Source organism: Halichoeres trimaculatus, unplaced genomic scaffold, assembly GCF_033239565.1.
Source record: "Halichoeres trimaculatus isolate MK-OKI-2021-1 unplaced genomic scaffold, fHalTri1.1 fHalTri1_scaffold_8, whole genome shotgun sequence".
Taxonomy (NCBI): Eukaryota; Metazoa; Chordata; class Actinopteri; order Labriformes; family Labridae; genus Halichoeres; species Halichoeres trimaculatus.
The window spans coordinates 27,891,634-27,910,358 of NW_027437186.1; the positions used below are offsets into that span (position 1 = coordinate 27,891,634).

Here is an 18,725-nt window from a genome sequence, read left to right on the forward strand (position 1 = left end):
CACACAGACACCGACATATGCATAGAGACCCAGAAGAGGTTATGTAAAAGTTGACATTTTACATTTTAGGAAAATACCCCAGACCCAACCTTTAACTGCAGTCCAAATCCTTTACCCCAACACTTTTTCATTTGACCCAAAAAACTAGCCTGTCAGATTAATTTCTTTCACCAAATCTGACATTTCTCTCATATCACAGATATCTGTGATTATTACATTGTTCGGTTTTCCTGGCGTGTGTTGAACAGCTCCTCTAGCTCCTCTCTCAGTGCGCTTGCCTCAGGTCGATCCTCTGGCCTCTCACTCAGCATCGACAGGATCATTTTTTTCTGAGTGGGAAAAAAAGACATAACCTTTGAACACAGGATGATGGGATTCAAACACACCTACAGAAATTATCTGCCGCTGTGGATAAAGTTTAAACATACAGTGGAAAGCATAAACATTAAGGCAATAAGAAGACATCAAAACCTACCTCTTCAAAGAACTTTCGAGAGAAACCTTCAGGTAAACTCCGGAGTCTGACTTCTTTAAGAACCTGGTGGTCAAACAGAAATAGAAGTGATGTCACATGTTATGCTTCTCTGATCATTTGGATATTAAATGTGAAGCCTGAATGTGAATTTACAAAGCAAATCTGAAAAACCATGATTTGAATTTCTTTTTATCATTCTTAAACCAAATTCTGATGAACTTAAAACTGGCCCTGATTCACTGAAGGAGTGCACAGCTGTTTTGGGCATGCTGATGGAGCCAAAAAAGACATCACCTCCTTCACACAACATGTGCAAAGGGTTAAGTGCTCCACAAGCTGCTTTGCAGAGCAATCATCATCTCTGTGCTCTGTGTATACTTTTAAATTTTACATTTAATTAAAGTCACAGATAAAACAGAATCCCTTTTTGGCTGAGCAGAGTCTGGTGATGTCAGTTTAAAAATATCTATAATGATCCTTTCCCCAAACAGCACAGAGCTTAGCTCATTTATGTTTCAGACAGACTTACTTTGACTCTTTCATGTCCAGTCGAGAGTTTCCAAAGGAGTTCAAAGTAGATCAGCCCCAGAGCAAAAATGTCCACTTTTCGGTCATAGCTCCTTTCAAACTGAGACAAAAATGAGTGATTACATGAGACAACTTTGAGAGAACGCCATGGAGGATTAATTGTGTAACAGCTTTCACCTGCTCAGGAGCCATGTAAGACTGTGTTCCTCTGTCTGATGTTCTTTCCACCAAAGCGTCATCTATGGTGACCAGACCAAAGTCCCCGATCTTCACTTTTCCATCCAAACCAAACAGGATGTTGTCAGGCTGAGGATGGAGTAAAAAGGGCAAAACTGAAACATGCTGACAACTTTCAGGTCCACAGTCTGAACTCCAAAACACTGGTTGCTCTGTTGCGGCGGTGATCCTGTCAGAACTCATGAATAAAGTTAAAAGCTGCGTTTGTTGCCAAAAAGCATAATTTGATTTATTGTGCTGTTTTGGATCTAGGTGAATGCCACAAGGTCAAGCTTTGGCCCCACAAAATTCTGCTTCCACCCCCCATCCCCTTAAGTGTCTCAAACTCTTATCAATCCCTGTGCAAGTTCCTCAGGATTCAGTACTCAGTTTCTACATCAGACTTGTGAAGTCTGGTCTCACCTTGAGGTCCCTGTGGATCTTGGTCATGGAGTGAATGTACTCGACTCCGCTGAATATCTGTCGAGCTATGTCCAGACTCTCTCTTCTTCTCTTGTCATCCGATGGAGGCTCTTTGTTCCTGTCTTCAATCCAATCTCTGAGGGTTTCGGTGTCACACAACTCCATCTGAATGTAGAGGAACTTTCCTGTCCAGCCTTTTGCGGATCTACAGAGTATGAGTGGGATCATTATTGTTCTTGAAATGTAAAAATGAGACACTAGGTATTTGTGTGCCACTTACCGTAAGAACCTGCCAACTGACTCCTCCCATTTGTATCCTGAATCCTCTTCCCAACACACGTAGTATCTCACAATGTTTGGGTGATGGAGGTCTGATAACGTGCATACCTCTCGTAAAGCTTCCCTAAACAAAGAAAATAAATAGGTTGAAGTTTTTGCAGAACTGCTGACTATGCTACGACGCAAACAAGAGCGGGTAAACTTACTCCTCACTTCGGACAATCTTCACTGCGTATTCCCTCTTCAACAGTTTAAGCCTTGCTTTGAAAACACAACCATAGCCTCCACTGCTAATCATCTCAATGGAGTCATACTCTGAGGTGAACCTGTTGAACAGCAGAAACACTGACAGTTTACTGAGACTGTGCCAAAATGTTTAAGATCCTGTGAGAGACATTTTGAGTGGTGCAAATGTCTTTGCATACTTTGACTTGAGCGTTGTCTCTGACTGATTCAGTCCTGGAGTCTCGATACTGACAGCCACCTTAAAAAGGTAGAAAATAAATTACTCATCATATATTTGAACCCAAATGCAAAACATTTAGGGCCTGATTCAGTGAGGGTAACTTGGCTTTTAAAACTGGATAAGAAACCTTGTCCGCAAAGGGGTTGTGTGAGTCGGTGAATATTCCCGAGCTGTTTGGGTTTCTCTGCATGCTTGATGATGAAAAAGACTCTCTGGGTAGAAATTAGAAGAGCAGATATAATAGAAATTAACTCTTCAACCTGTGATAAAACAAGCTTAAGCTTGCATTGTGTGAATACATATGAAAGAGAGAAGTTGGAGATACATACCTGCTTGATGTATTGTCTTCAGATGACTTTGAGGATATCTATGATTTAAAAAATAATAAGTAGAACTACTAGAAGTATTTTTGAATAATACGAACAAGAGGAGGCATGTATATGGAAAAAAAAATTGAAACCGCGGACCAAGTAAGCTTCAGAATTTAAACCTCATAAATACAGATTTTAAAAATTAAAAGAAAGTACTTCTACTACCGTGAAAGATCTGCGTTCAGAAGCTCCTGATGAATTGGCGAAAGTGATCCAGTCACTTGACGATGTGTTCTGTGATGATGACCCATTAAGCTCCCTAGAGTCAAACAAATGAAGCCATGAGTGAAGCTTCTTCATGCTAAACCAGTGCTGAACATTCTGACGTATGAAACAGGCGCCTCACCCTGACGTTGACTCTGCCGACATCCTGGGAGATGCTTCTACTCCAGGAACTGTTGATTTAGCTGTTGTCTAATAAAAGATGGTATGAAATAACATGACAATCCCTGTCACAGCTCTATCATAAAGTAGCTCAGGTTGTCAGTTATCTTAAAAGCAAAGTTTTGAGTTCTGTCTCTTTGCACCTCATTGGCTGTGCAGTGATAGGGCAGATGGATGCAGAGTAGGAAAAACACCAAAACAAACACAGAGTTGGAGGAGAACCAGAGCCAGTAAAAAATAAATAAATCATATATGATCCAAAAACCTGACCCCGTAAGGACAAATTGGTGGTTGAGAGGTTGCAGTTTTGATTACAGCAGCATGTCTTGATGTCAGCTACAAGCTGCTGGTTTAAAGTAGCCTGATGAGTATTTGTTATCATTTGAGACCACTTATTTGAAACCTTACATTTCAGTCTGAAGAAACTGTCCTACATTACTCACCTCTGAGTTTGCCTCACCAAATATTGCATCATATACATGCTTGGCTGCTTTCTCTTTAGCTTCTTTCATTGTCCTCCCAGTGCCCATTGGATACTGTTTATCATCAACCTTGATGTAACAGCATCTGATAGCAGACAATATATATAAATACTTCAGAATAGTACAACAAAAAATTGATTAGAATAAAAATAGCTTAGAGTCTTACTGAGAGGCTAAATTTGATCCCACTCCAGGTGACTCCACGACCTCTATTTTCATCTTGCTCTTCTGTCGGTACTCATTCAGCCAACTTATGTAGTTAATGGGATTTGTCTGATTGGCCGATGCAACCAAAGCTTCTTCTGCATTTTCGCTCTGAATAACAACAAACACACTTTAAAGGAGATGCAGTCAGGGATGAGAATTTTACTTCTCACACCTACAGATTAACATACACTCAGTCAATTCATAAAATAACAACAAATGATAATATCATCATTACAAAAAAGGGTCTTAACAAAGATCCTTTTTTGCACGATAATCTAAAAAGGTTACCATTTGAAGGTATTTCTAGGTTGCAATTATAAAGTTATACAAAGAGGAATCTTACAGAGTTAACTGAATTCTGATTTTCATTCATCAGTATCCTGTAGGCATTTTCAGCAGCTTTTTGTTTGGCTTCTTGCTTTGTCTTCCCAGAACCAGAAGGGAAGGGCCTGTCGTTCAAAACAGCCTGCGTGGTGAATCTGGAGAGAAATGGTCAAATATGTTACAAATAGGTAAGTGAGATGATTTTCATAAAACATCACCGTATTAAGCCACTGAGAGCGGTAATAATATCCTGTGTGAGGGTATATACCCTCACACAGGATATTTTGTTTCTTCACATTGTAGACGTTATATAAAGCAATGTTGGATGTACAAACTAAATGTGTGCAGATTTTTCAAACCTCTACATATTCATACGTCGTAGAACTCCAATCTGTCGATAAAAATTAACAAAATAGTCTTTCAATGTATATTTCCCCTAGGATGTGTCTACGTTTTACTAAAACTCCCACTTTGAATTCATGAAAGATCCTGTGTCCGAAGTTTCCTGACACTTTGATAACGTTTTGTTTCAGTAATTTTACTCAGAGGCTACTGCAACACTCTGTCATAATTTGGTACGACAGTGACAGGGTGATAATCTGTTGTTAAATAGATTTAAATGCACACTATGTCAATTTGTTTTGTTTTACTAAACTCACGTTTTGCCGTGGGCAGGGCCATCTGAACTGAGGACCGTGAAGTCGAGCTTGAATCCTCTTGCCTGTGCATACTCGTTCAGTTTGCTGGCATAGGTTTTATCAGCCATTTAATAAATAACGATTCTGCTGTAAACGCAGGTAAAATGACATAAAAAATGAGATTTGAGGGTAGAAAGTGTCCGAAGTGTCTCCACCTGCCGCACTCCAAACTTCCCTGCTCAGCCCGTTTCACTGACCTGAGTTTCGATTTTGGAAAAATGCTAAGTCATGTGGTGTTGTTGCTTAATTATTGAAACTGAAACTTCCGACCAGTCATGGGAATTTGGGTTCCGTGTAGTGAGCCGATCATTTGGTTTGTCTGAAGAGACTCGGATCTTCTGGCTTCCAGACGGTTCTTCAAGATTTGTGCTACTTCAGCACAAACACGTCATATTTCACATTACGTGATTTCATCTTAACTGACCTTTGCTCCACTCTTTCACCGAGCATAGCCCTGATTGTAGAGTTTCTCAATCTAACATAATACATCAAACTCTGTCGATAAATTTATGAATTGGACTCTGTTGAAGAAAATATTTTAAGATTTGCTTTTATCTTTTTTTTACTTTAAACTCGAACCCTGACTTTTCTTTTGCAATTCTGACATTAAATTCCAAATTCTGACTCCAATCACAAAATTTTATAAAGGACCTCTTTCACAATACATGTAATTTTCCCCACAGCCCATTTTTTTTTTGTTTATTGTGTGGTATTTGTAGTACACCCAGAGACTCCCAAGAATATACCTTTAGAAAATCCAAAAATCATCCAGGGCCTGTACTATGACCTATTTTATGATCATTGCCATAGGTGTGAGCCAGGGTGCACACTTTACCCCAAAACTTACTCAAACACAAATAATAAATCATCAAATTGGGTCAAATCACCTTCACTGAAGTCTGGTGCATCTTTTGAAATCAAATGTAAAGCTAAGCATTACAATTGAAAGAAGTTATTGAATTTTAACTGGAAAAAAAAGTTTTTTTCCATGATTTTTTTTCAACACATTCAATTCTTCAGAGATGTGTCTGGCCACATTATTTGGCCACATATATATTCTCAAAGTGGGAAAAAAAATCATCAAATTCTGAGATCGGTAAAGTTGTTCAATTAACAGGTTGGGTTACTGTGGTAGAATCAGGATACATATCTTGTATATCAGGGAACCTTTAAAGATTTGTTCAGAATTCAACCTTTAAGTATGATTTCTTTTAGAATGTGGATGCTAGATTCAAAACAAACATTTCACATGAAGTGTTATTCATTTTAATATTAAACAGCCACTAAGGGCCTGTATATTATGCCTTTGTGATAAGATAATAATGAGCCATTGATACAAGTAAAAACCGATGCATTTTAGGATTGTTGTAATCAGATTGCATATGTAGTTAATGGGATTTGTAATCTGTTTTATTGCCTTCGTGTCTTTTTACATAGCAATGGCTTGGACAATTTTAATTTGTAGACTGGAACTATAGTAAGGGTGAGGGGATCTGAGAAATCCATAAGATGTATGATTGGCTGGTTATTTCATAGACTTGAGTTTTTGAATTTGCTTGTGTATGGTTGGAGGGGTTTCTGATTTTTAAAATGTTTATAATATCCCAAATAATAGATTGCAGATGCAACATGTGCACACATGCCAGAGGTTCTCTTTTCAGCAGGACAGAGAAAATAATAATATGCCTTCACATGATCATCTGATGCATTTTTGTCAAATTGAATCCAAACATTTTATTTTATTTGAGATCTGTGACGAGAATGAATCTGTCCCCTAATGAGATCAGCATCATGCTGGTAAACCCAAATCTCAAAACCCAAATATGAAATAACCAGCCAGTCATACATCTTATGGATTTCTCAGATCCCCTTTCCCTTACCAAATTTCCCTCCCAAATTAAAATTGTCCAAGCCATTGCTATGCACAAAGACACGAAGATTTCCAGAGATTACAAGATCATTCGCTGGTGATTGAGAATCAAATCAGTATGTCAAGCATTATCATTAGTTAGAAGAAGGCGTGCCAAGCTGCCTGAGGTTTTGGTACTTGTTCTGGAAAAATAAGCCTTGTTTTCTTGAGACAGTGAGAAAAATTATCTCATTATGCTAAGAGAAAAAGATATTTTCTTGGAAAAACAACAAAAAAATAAATAGAGATATAGAGAAAACAACTAACTTTTACTTATCTCAAGGAATACAAAAATATTGTAGTCAACAATGGCTTTTTTATAGCCTCTGTAGTAATGTGTACAAAACTTAAAAAAAAATTACCTACATTAAAAGTTAGAAAAAAATAATTAAAAGAAAAAAAAAAAAAGCTTCTGACTACCAAAGTTAATCAACAGAGCTCAGCAGACATTATCATTTAATGTGAATAAAACACCACCTCTGTTGCTGATAATCCCATTTTATTTATGCATGTTCAGACATGCACTGCAAAAGTTGATAGTGCAAGAAAGATTATTACATACCACCGTAAACAAAATAAAAGAGGCTGAGGAGAGAAAGTTTTCATCCAGCACATGATCATTCTTCATGGATAACAACAAGCCACGTTGTTTGATATTACATGTCGATAAAAGCATCATTACAAGGTGTTTCAAACATGATCAGCAATCACTAGTGATGACTTCAATAAATATTCTTTGTGATACACATTAACCATCCTGTCTCTCTCTTTGTTGAAGCAGATTTGTTATAATTCATTTATGTTTTGACTGATTTTATTTTAAAAAGTTTGTCCAGGTGAATGATATTTTCTAAAATTTCTTTTTTTTAGGTCACTTGAACCATTCTTTGAATAAAAGAAGTGCATTTAGGGTAAAAGGTGCTCCTTTCTAATGGAGTCCTTTAAACACATCGTAAAGGTGCAACAAGGTAAGGCACGTAAAGAAGTAAAGGTCTTAATTAGGTGGGCGGAGGAATAGTTTTATCGTACTGTTTAAAAAGATAGGTAAAATGTCGTCTCCCTAAATGTGATAATACCCCAGAGCTCCTCCCATAGGCTGGCTGCAACATAAATTAGTGTCACAGCTTGAATAATTATGTTTCTAATTTTACTGATGTTAAGTTTGGTGGGCCTCAGGGTTCTGTTTCAGGTCCCTCTTGGGGCTCATCATACATGAACATACCATTTATTTTTATTTTTGGCGTTATGCAGATGACACTCAGTTATGCCTGCCTGTTAGACACACAGACCCAGGCATGCCTAGTAAATTAAGTTTGAAGTAATCACTATCTGCTCAAATACTTGAGATCATGTGATAACTGTGACTAGCTGCATATAATTTTTATGTCTTCCTCACATCATCACATGGTCTTATTGTCACGGTGTGTATCTTTAAGTGCTGTAAGCATACGAGAACATTCCTCCAGGTTCGTCTTGACTTGTTCTACATCTGGTCGGTCTTCTGGCTTTGGAGACAGCATCGATTTTATTATCTGACTCTGCAACAAAACAACAGCAAAAAAACTTTTTTTGAGAACATTTACATAATTTATCACAATTCCCTCCTAGTTTACCTCCAGCTCAATTTTTTACATTTTTAAACACATCAAACACATATAAGAAGTGCATTATGAACAAGACCCACATTTTCAGACTTTCCTTGAGTGAGCTGGCCCACTGTAAGAAAAACAGCCAACGTAGGCCACCTCCTGCACCCTTGCTGCTTATAGCAAGAGCATTTAAAGACTAAGAAGTTTTCTGGAAAAAGCAACACTGCCGAAAGAATGAGAAGTGAGTCTGATCCCTGAAACAAGCTTCTCAAACATGTAAGTGGTTGGTTGTTTGGTACTTGTAGTTCTTTCCTATGAATTGATGTCTTATATTTTAAACTTTGCAGAAAAAAATATTGTGAGGGAGTAAACTCCTGAAGAGCTGTATAGAAAAGGAAACTGTGGAGTACCTCAAGGGGAAAGTTTTGCAAAAATCCTTGAGGAAGATTCTGGATTCTGACATCGCCCCAAATCTAGGATATATGGGGAAAAAAGTAAGTGATTAAAAATATAATAATTTAATTTAATTAATTTTCCTGCTGACTAAAGCTCACAGAGGAAAAACTCAAACACTAACACAATAATTTTAGTTTTTCATACTTGGAAGTTGTAAATTTAAAGTTAAAAAAATGTGCAAACTTCTTTCTGTTGCTGGGGCTCAGTTGGCAAAGTGGTTTGAGTTGGGTTGAGGGAGATACTCACCTTTGATCTTTCCATGATGGTACCTACGTTCCAAAGGAGTTCAAAATAAATCAGGCCCAGAGCATAAATGTCCACTTTTCGGTCATAAAATTTCCCACTTTTCTGTCAGGAAACAAAGAAAATTAGAAGCATATCTCACTTTTAGAGGCAAACAAATGGTGAATGGCCTGGTACAGAAGAGTCTGACGCCTCACCTGCTCAGGTGCCATGTATGGGCGGGTTCCTTTGCACTCAGTCCTCTCCATCAGGTTCTCAGCATCGTCATCATTCTCATCTGTGACCAGACCAAAGTCTCCGATCTTTACTTCACCATCTCTCCCGAACATGATGTTGGCAGGCTAACGACAGACAAACATGAAGCTTCACCTTGCTTTCAGAATCAAACAATAGTTTATCTTCTTTGCTCCCTCTCACCTTCAGGTCTCTGTGGATGAACTTGAGGGAGTGGAAGTACTGCACCCCGCTGACTATCTGCTGAGCAATATGGAGATTCTCCTCTCTTCTTTTGAAATCACGCAGAGATTTCTTTGGATTCAGCGAATTTTTCTCGTCGATCCACACTTTTAGGTTTCTAGTGTCACACAGCTCCATCTGAATGTAGAGGAACTTAGTGTCTGGATTATCAGACGACCTAAAAAAGGAAGGAATGAACAAAGACAGAGTAATCTGAAATAAACTTCATTTGGTTTTAAATCAAATCTCTCTAAGGATGTCACTAACTGGGAGCTGCTGTAGCTGTCTGCTGTGCTGTCCCATTGGTATCGTGAATCCTCCAGCCAGCATGTGAAGTAACGCACAATGTTGCGGTGGTTAAGTTCATATAACGCCGCCACTTCTCTCCGAGCTTTGCTGATAAAAAGAGAAAAAAAGGCATTGTATGATAAAACTTGCACTACTTGTGGAGCAGATTTTTCATAAATCAGTCAAACTTGACTTACTTTTTGTAGCGGACAACCTTCACAGCGAAATATTTGTCCAGTAGTTTTTGTCGTGCCTTAAACACACGACCATAGCCCCCTTTGCCGAGACACACTATGGAGTCAAACTCTGTTGCAAATCTGCAGAGATTCACAGGATCAAGTGAGTTTTTAGATTACCACATACTTTTACTGATATAAAAATGTCTTCATTTATACATAAAGTAAAGCACACGTGCAAAACTCCTGCCCAGAGTTGAACTGAATGTTTTCCACACCTGGACGTGACTGATGGGCTGTTTACGTCATTCTTGTTGTTGAAGTTCTCTAAATCCTAAATAAGCAAAATAAAATCATGATAAATTGATCAAATATCTAAAAAACCAAAACTAACACAATTAAATCTTTTCACTCACCTCTTTGCTTTTTCCAAGGCCATTCTTGAAATTTGCTGCAAGTCTATTAAGGTATGAAAAAACGACAATCAGGAACAGAAGCAGGAGAAATAAAATGCTATGCAGTATAATTACACATCAAAGAAGATAGCTTACTTTATTTTAGGCCTTGCGCTGGGACTCAGAATCTTAATTGAGGGGAAAAATAAATGTATATTAAGTTACACATGGAGTCCCCCAAGGATTTGCACTCAGTCCCCTCCTGTTCATTTGGTTCTGCATATTGTGCAAAAAATAACAAACCTGGTCTTTAGGAGGAGTCTGTGAGTTGGGACAAACAATGAAGGAGTCGCTGGAAGTTGTCGGCACACTTTCTGGCTTGGCTTCCAAGGGTCTGTTTGGAAAATAAATTGTGACACGTTAGCTAAAAATTAAACTTCACTATCAGCCGCAGTGGTCAGTTGATGTCTTACGGTGATGGCGTGGATGGCCTCGCGACTTCATCGCTCACAAGAGATCCGACAGATAACTAGAAGGAAAAAGGGAAGGGGTCATTTGTTGCATGGTGTCATGTTCTGCAGTCGTCTGACAAAGTGCAAAGCTACAGCGCCCCTGAAAGGACATGTAGGGTACCGAGGAACTGCACTCTGCATGAGCCAGCTATGATTGCAGTGTGAAAAGAATCATAATCATTTAGAAAGAGCATAAAATATTACAAACCTTGCTGTCAAAATCTGATTGTTCCTGAAAGGCAGACCAGGCCAGCTGAGCTGCGTTCTGTTTGGCTTCCTTCACACTCTTTCCCTCAGCCACTGGGTATTCCTTTTTGTCGATCACAACTTTATAATAAAACCTAATGGGACAGAAATGAACACTCTTTGATCTTGGTTTTGCTGATTATGTAATTAAATATGACAACTGTTTAACATAGAGCCACACTCACTGAGGGTTATGAGACGGACCACATCTCTTCTCAAAGATGTAATCGTGAAACCGCTTCGTTTTCTGACAGTAGTTGTTGAGCAGTGCGATGTAATTTGTACCTGCTTTGACTTTTGTTGTTTCAGTTGGGCTCTTTGAGTCCTCCCTGTAAAAACCATAGACTAATCAGATTGCTGGTTATAATTTTTGATATCCATCAGGAATACTGAATTTTCATATCTTTGTGCTTACATGACGTTCAGCTCCTCCTCTTGTTGGTTTGACATAACACTGCTTTTCTCATCACCTGTCTTTGGAAACAAGATTTTATCATCAGAAACTGATTAAAATGCATCTTGTCTTACATTCTAAAATGTCTTTGAATATCATCATTATGTGAGGTACATTTGTAGCACTTTGAGTAAATTTCAGAGCAATTTTTGTGTTATGAAACTTTTGCTCTATTGCTCAAATACACCGCTTCTCAATTGGCCACCTGAGGCTAGCTGTAAAAGTGATCCCCATGTTAAAATGTATAACTTTTCAGCAAAATTGCACTGTTGCAGCCTGGTGCAATTTTGCTGTTTTTATTTGTCTCTTCCTCTCAGTCCATCTTAAATGGGCTCAGGTCCAGAGAAGTCTCCGCTGTTTCTGGGGTAGGTTTGTATTCAACTTGTTTTGTTTTGTTTTGTCCCTGTCCAACCTTTTTTTAACAAGTTTTTGAAATCAAATCTATTATGAGCTAACTTTCAGTTTTGACGCATTTCATTTATAATTTGTCCTCTAATTTCAGTCAAATTTATGCTTTAAAAGATTTGCAAACCTTCAAATCCTGTCCAGCGCCCTGACATTTTTATTATTAGTATTTGTAAATATGATCAGACACAACTCACCTCTGTAGTTTTATTCCCACAGATCTCCTGATAAACCAGCTTAGCTGCTTCCTCTTTAGCTTCCTTCTTGTTTTTCCCGGTAGCAACTGGATACTCCTTATCGCCAACCATGAAGCTACAGATTTAAATCACATACTAATCAATATGTGATGCATGTTTAAATCATGCCTTAATGATAACTAACACTGTTATGACTTACTGAATAGCACTGTTTGCTCCTGCTTTTGTTGACTCCACCGCTGTAATGTGCAGCCTGTTCTTGTGACTGTACTCATTGAGCCAGCACATAAAGTTGACAGCACTGTTACTTGACTGACGCACAGGTGTAACTGAAACTTCTGTTGTTTGTTCTGTCTGTTAGGAGGATACAAATAAAGCTCAGGGCTCAGTTTATAAATCATCAACTCCCTCAGATGTATTATAACCTTACAGTTTCAGTTGGGTCATCCATCAAGGCTCTCAGGGCATTTTTAGCAGCATTCCTTTTGGCTTCCTTCTTGTTATTCCCAACTCCATTAGGATACGCCTTTCCATTCAAGACAGCTCTGAGGGTAAACCTGAGAAGAAATTATAAAACAGTGTGAAGAAGAAGAACAACAGAAGTGTGTTATTAGAGATGTATTGAATAGACCATCCATCCTAATCAATGTGGTATGTCTAGAGTTGTACTTTTGCACTGGTTAAGAGTTTATTTGTCCTGTGGATTAGCCCTGACCTAACTTACACATGCACACACACTCACACACTGCTTGACAAATGTATTAAACCGTAGCCCACTGTAAGGTATTCGCCACCACTGCCCTTACTTAGAAGTATATCGCTAATTCCAGAAATATTGTTGATGTTTCTGTAATGGTTACTCGCTGGGTGGCTTTCTGACTGATTTTTTATGACAGGTGGTCTAATACAATTGCTAATCACTGTACGTTCAGACATGCCTTCAGGTAGCATCCTCTTGAGTAAGGAGAGTTAGGAGCTCCATGAATCCTAACAGTGACAAGTCTGACTGTTTCTATCACTATATCACAGGTAAAGGTTAGTCTGATAATTAATTCTAGCTAGCTAGGTAGGTACCATATTAACTCCACTGAAAGAGTAAAAATACTAACAATGGAATCAAGATTATTATGTTACAGTAGTTTATCACAGAAGAAGTAAAGAAAATATTTTCCCCCAGACTGTACCTAATGCTGCTTAAAATTGTCTTTTTATTTTGATCTGTCAGGAGGAATGCTGATGATCAACAGGTGGATGCAGATGAAGCAGATAAACATGAAAAGCCTGATGGTGATCATAATTATAGGGTTTATAACAGTTTTCATTAACTTATCTATTTAGTTAGTTAGTTAACTTTTATTTAACGAGATAGAAAAACCCATTGAGCTCTAGTTCTCATTTGCAAGGGTAACCTGACAAGAGGTCATCAGCAGCACACGTTGCAACAAATAAATAAATAAATAAATAAATAAATAAATAAATAAATAAATAAATAAATATAATGCAGTTGTTACAAGAATAATTAAAAAACAATACTTTTGAAAATTATTACAGGTACAATGCTGGGAGTTAAGGCTCTAAGAGAAATGAGTTTGGACAGACCAAGCTCCGCCTGTAGCACCCCATGCTGAAGGGGTAGTAGTTTTAATAATAATATGACAGTTAACCTGGGTTGTTTTCATGAAAAATCACAAGCTGATGTTTCACTTTTTTTTCTCGCACTTTTGTTTATTTCATTTACTAATCAGTAGTTTAGGGTCATATGAGGACAGAGTTGGTCAGTTGGGGCTACTTTTTCAATACCTCAGACAACCTCCCTATTCCTCACACTCTAATGTTGGTAGGTAAGCAGGTGGGGCCTTGCAAACCCCTGCAGAACATATTTCCTAACTTACCAGGTTTTGGAGGAACCTTACAGTTCCCTACTCTGTGCTAAAAGTTCCTAGTACTTTATGTGGAAACGGGCCCTAAGGTAAGTCACTCACCTGGCGAAATGCTGCACACCTCCACGCTCAGACAAGCATGTGTCGGTATTCACATTTGATACACATGAGAAATCATGTAACATGTTTATTACTATTAGTCAATGAATGAGGTTTTTAGTCTACCCACGTTTTAATGTGGTCCGGTCCGACGGATCCAACGTCCTCATATCTGAGCTCGGAACGTGTTTTCTGAGCATGTTCGTTCAGTTTGGCCACGTAGTTTTCAGCCTCCATTATAACATTGATACACAGAGTATCAACATTAGATAATTTAATTAATAAACTACTAAAAAAGTGCAAATTTAGAGGCAGCTGATGTTTATGTCCTCCATACTTCCATATCCCAGTTTCTATCAAGCTGCCGTCGCATCCAGTAGGTTTCGATTTCTCAATACAGCGTCACACATGGTGCATTCAAAGGCGTCGGAAATATCCCCAGTCTTCGACAAAACAAATGAAACGTTTCCTAAATGTTATTTTCTAGATTAAGGGTAAAATTCCAACAAAATATCAACAACAAAATAAAATCCAAATAAAATATATTATATGGAGATAAATGGAGAGAGACATATGGGCAGACTTTCGTCTGAGTATATCTAAAATCAAAGCTTGCACCTTGTGATAGTATGTTGTTCTTAATAAAATAAGATTGAAGAATACAAAATTATCAAACAAAGTCTAAAATCTGCTGAACATGTTATATTAATATACAGGGGAAATATTACGTTCAGCTATGACTTCATGTATGTTGAATTAAAATTGAATTTTGAGATAATATTGAATAAAAACAGGTTACTCCTCTATTGACAAGTTAGACATTTGTTCTGTTGTGTTTGTTCAATACAGTCAGTGTTTAAAATAAAAACACAGATAGGTTTAAGGTGCCTTAGTGATTATTCTGAGAACACAAATAAACTACAGTCCCTAAAGATACAGATCAAAGGCTCATGGGGGCTGTAGTTTTTAGGGCCAGATGTAGTTTATTGTCCAGGGAGTGACAGAATTTCATAGCCAGTAGTAAATAAAAAACCCCACAACATTTAATGAAAACACACATGAAGACTGACACATGTCTCAGAAGCTTTGAACATCTTTTAAAACCACTAGAACATGTCCTTAGTATCCAAAAGGATTACAACTTATGACAAAATCCTGCAAAACAGAAATGTTGATTCTTTCCTGGAAACGAAGCAGAATCAGATGATAAATATAAAAATGACAATTTACTCAGCTTCTTATCATGACAACATCTCCAGCTTGAAACATTTCTATTAATTCTCTGCCAGCTTTGACCCCAAAGCTCATTCATGATCTGCAGCTGTGTCTCCAGGACAGTTTGAGCACAAGTCCTCCTCATCTGTAAACAAAAAAAGAGATGTGTTTATCAGTGAAGGCTCTAGCGACAGGGATCATTCTACTGCTGTATTTTTATCACTCTTACCATTATAGGTAGTCCCACACCATAAGCAGTAGAAATGAACTCCTCTCAGATAGGACGTCAGAATCTGCAGTTTGTCGAAGGACTGTGGCAGAGAATAATAAAGTGATTACAACTTTATCTTTTAAAGATAGGTATTCCTTCAACCAAATTGTGAAACAGTCTAATTAGCAAATTGGTGAGTCATAGAGTTTCCCGGCTTCCCTGTATACCCATAGACTAAAAAAACATGGGTGTAGTCTCTGCACGCTGAATATGATGTGGATTTTGAGCTGTTAGCCTTTCTAACAGCTATCAGTCAGTCATGTGAGCCTAGCTGTGTCTCTGAACGGACAAACACACGATCCTAATATCTTCTAAACCGCCAAGTTAGAAAAAAATTTAACCCTCCCCACAGTGTGCCCATAGCAAAATCAGCATTTCAGACCTAAACTGTTTTTTGAACCAGGCGGTAAATATGCTTTTCAATGCCATTTTTCTTGGCAGGTTTCTTGGCTGGATGTGCACGTGACTTTCGTCTTTCTGCAGCCAGCCTCAGGCAGATCCTTAGGGAATAGCAACTTTTAGCTCTTCTGCATAGGCTTCATTTTTCTAAAGCGAATGTTGCCCCTTGTGTACACCAGACAGGTACAGTGGATAACTACCTTAGTCTTAAACAATGACTCTGACCCAGGCAGGAACTTCCTAACGAGGGAAATGAAGCCAGTGCAGGAGTGTCAAAATCTGCGGATCATCAAGTGTGTACAGGAGACTGTCTCTGAAGTCTGAGAACCTCATACATACTCCTTCAAAACAGCCAAGCTTCACAGCGTTGAAATGCTTCCAATCCTGGTTGCTTGTCCCAAATTGAAAGTTGTAAAGGATGTTTTGTATGCTGGGTATTTTACCTCATAAAAAGTCTTGTACACCACTTTTTTAAGTTATTCTGTGCAACAATTTTTGTTTTGTGCTTGTGAAAAATGGACCAAATTTTTGGGCTTCCTCTGCAGCAGTCCAGGCAAATCCACCCAGACATCCCTGTGTTTTCCTGCTTCTCTGAGAGGATCCTGAAGTGATCACAGGCTAGTTTTATTTTTATAGCACTCTAAAAAACAAAAATTAATCTCTAAAAAGTTTTTTGGCAAGTAAAAAGAACAGAACACCCAATAATTTAAAATAAGAACAGAACCCAAACATCACAGACACATGCACCATAATTTGAAAAAGCCTCACACTTCAACCACTAAAATAAACAAATACTCACAGTCAATTCCACAGACTCCTCCTCCTCTTCCTCCTCCTCTCTCTCCTCCTCTTGATCATCTTCCTCCTCTTCAGACTCCACTTTAGGCCAGTACCAAGCCTCTCTGGGGACAAGAATGCCCTGGATAACACACAACATTGCCAAAGTAGGTTCAGCTAATATGTGATGTGAAATAAGTATGGGATTTGTGTGATGGCAGCACTTTGAATCTGACCTTTTGGTTGTCGAGCCGGGCGCAAGTTCTCCTACTCCTCCTAAGATCTGCTTCAAGCTTACGTTCCTCTCTTTCTGTCCGAACTCTTGACCTGAAATCAAAAAGCAAGGCTTTAAACGTATAAGGCTTTGAAGCATCTAAGGGGGCATGGATCATCTCAGAGACATCTCACCGGAAGTCTTCCACAGATTTGGTCTCATTCTGTTGCTGTGCTTGCACTTTCCGACGATAGTTTTGGAGATCTTCCTCTGCTTTTCTTTTCTTCACCTCCTCTATCCCGAGCCCCCCTCTGTCTGATACAGGCCACGAAGAATTGTACACAAAAAACTATAGCCAAATAGCCACTTTGAATATGTTGCCAAACACACCTTGAATGTAAAACTTACCTGTTTTAATATTTAGTGGAATAGGATCCACCCTCCCAGCTCCTGAAGTAATAAAACAAACATTAGTGCACAAAAACCAAAACTATGATGGTGATTCAGAAAAAAAAAAAAACCTACCCTCCTTTCCGAGGCCTTGACCAGCTTTGTAACCCATTTTCTGCAAAAGTGCGAATCCTTTGTTCTCATTGCTGATGGAGTTTTGTAAGGCTGCCTCTCGACTTTCTTTCTCCTGTTCTTTATAGGTCTTCTGTCGGTTCTTGATGTTTGTCTCCTTTTGCTTATTCTCCTTCTTGATGGCTTCTTTCACCCTCCTCACCATGCTCACGCCTGGTTTCACATCTTGTCTGATGCAGAAAGAAAAAAGTTTTAAAGTAAGATAATACTTGTAACAACAGAGGTGTGATTTTGTCCCGTATTTTTTCACCGACATTATCAGCAGCCTTTATTGTTCTGAACAGTGGTATGACCCGCAACACACAGCTCATTAAAATGAGCAATATGCTGAGCTCTGGCACATTTACATGGATGCTACGATGGCATGTTTAGTAATGTTTACGAACATTTTTGGAGCACTTGACTATATCTTTGCCACCCTACACATCCATCCACGAGAATTTGCAGAAAACGATACTCAGACCACTAAATTATAAAAACCCTAACAATTATACTATACAATTTAAGGTGGAGAATTTATCAGTATAACTCTAAAAGGTTAGTATTTGTTCAAGTTCAAATGAGTTTGGGGTAATCTTACGATTAATCTCACACAAGTGAACTGCACCATAGCTCACAATACACCAATCTCTTTATTTCAGAAGAAGGCTCAAAAAGCTTACATTTTACTGAGGAAGGCATCTGACATGTAGTCCTCTTCTTCATCCGACATTTTAACGCCTCAAAATGAGGATTAAACCCTCGAAAAATAGCTATTAGACGCTAATACTTTAATAGTCACACGCTTTTACTCGGGTCCTCTATGGTGGCTCTCTTATGTTTTGATCCTACACAGATACGTTCCGAGTGGAAACACAGTACAAGTACTCATTGGACACATTTCATATGTGTTTATGTGTCACTAAGGATAAAAGTCTACACTTTGAAAGAACTGCTGCAAAAATACAACACATAATTTTTTATTTTTTTTATTTTTACTGATTATCACAAGGATAGAAACAAATTTAGAAGGAAATCCATTACGGACGCTAACCTGCAGATTAGTTTTGTTAAATGTAAAAAAAAAGTATTCTTCACATTTTAGATTTAAAAATGTTAAGAAACAATGA

The 18,725-nt window shown here is 38.2% G+C and overlaps 2 protein-coding genes across 2 annotated transcripts; both read right to left on the reverse strand.

Annotated features, from left to right (window-relative positions):
* Window positions 1-203: 203 nt before the first annotated feature.
* eif2ak2 (eukaryotic translation initiation factor 2-alpha kinase 2) lies at window positions 204-14,557 on the reverse strand. The gene is given in 34 exon segments (XM_074675193.1): window positions 204-329; window positions 476-538; window positions 1,005-1,103; window positions 1,181-1,309; window positions 1,643-2,045; window positions 2,128-2,247; window positions 2,347-2,405; window positions 2,515-2,599; window positions 2,717-2,754; window positions 2,924-3,017; window positions 3,105-3,172; window positions 3,586-3,709; window positions 3,791-3,939; window positions 4,175-4,310; window positions 4,815-4,921; window positions 8,166-8,300; window positions 8,762-8,824; window positions 9,054-9,155; window positions 9,248-9,391; window positions 9,468-9,722; window positions 9,725-9,902; window positions 9,992-10,111; window positions 10,249-10,304; window positions 10,387-10,429; window positions 10,522-10,553; window positions 10,669-10,759; window positions 10,839-10,894; window positions 11,086-11,218; window positions 11,309-11,452; window positions 11,539-11,597; window positions 12,180-12,294; window positions 12,379-12,533; window positions 12,610-12,736; window positions 14,289-14,557. Coding segments are annotated over 34 exon segments (3,906 nt in total). The 5' UTR covers window positions 14,396-14,557; the 3' UTR covers window positions 204-212.
* A 559-nt stretch (window positions 14,558-15,116) lies between these two features.
* Window positions 15,117-18,462, reverse strand: gpatch11 (G patch domain containing 11). The gene is made up of 8 exons (XM_074675917.1): window positions 18,279-18,462; window positions 17,560-17,786; window positions 17,443-17,484; window positions 17,229-17,349; window positions 17,057-17,147; window positions 16,843-16,962; window positions 15,603-15,684; window positions 15,117-15,518 (listed from the first exon to the last, which is right to left on the reverse strand). Exons 1-8 carry the CDS (start codon window positions 18,326-18,328, stop codon window positions 15,463-15,465), a joined length of 789 nt encoding a protein of 262 aa, XP_074532018.1. The 5' UTR covers window positions 18,329-18,462; the 3' UTR covers window positions 15,117-15,462.
* Window positions 18,463-18,725: the final 263 nt, after the last annotated feature.

Coding starts and splice junctions, on each gene's coding strand:
- gpatch11 (XM_074675917.1), bottom strand. CDS start 18,328: ATGTCGGATGAAGAAGAGGACTACATGTCAGATGCCTTCCTCAGTAAA. Junction 17,787..18,278: donor GATGCCTTCCTCAGTAAAAT/GTAAGCTTTTTG, acceptor TTTCTGCATCAG/ACAAGATGTGAAACCAGGCG. Junction 17,148..17,228: donor AAATCTGTGGAAGACTTCCG/GTGAGATGTCTC, acceptor TTTTGATTTCAG/GTCAAGAGTTCGGACAGAAA.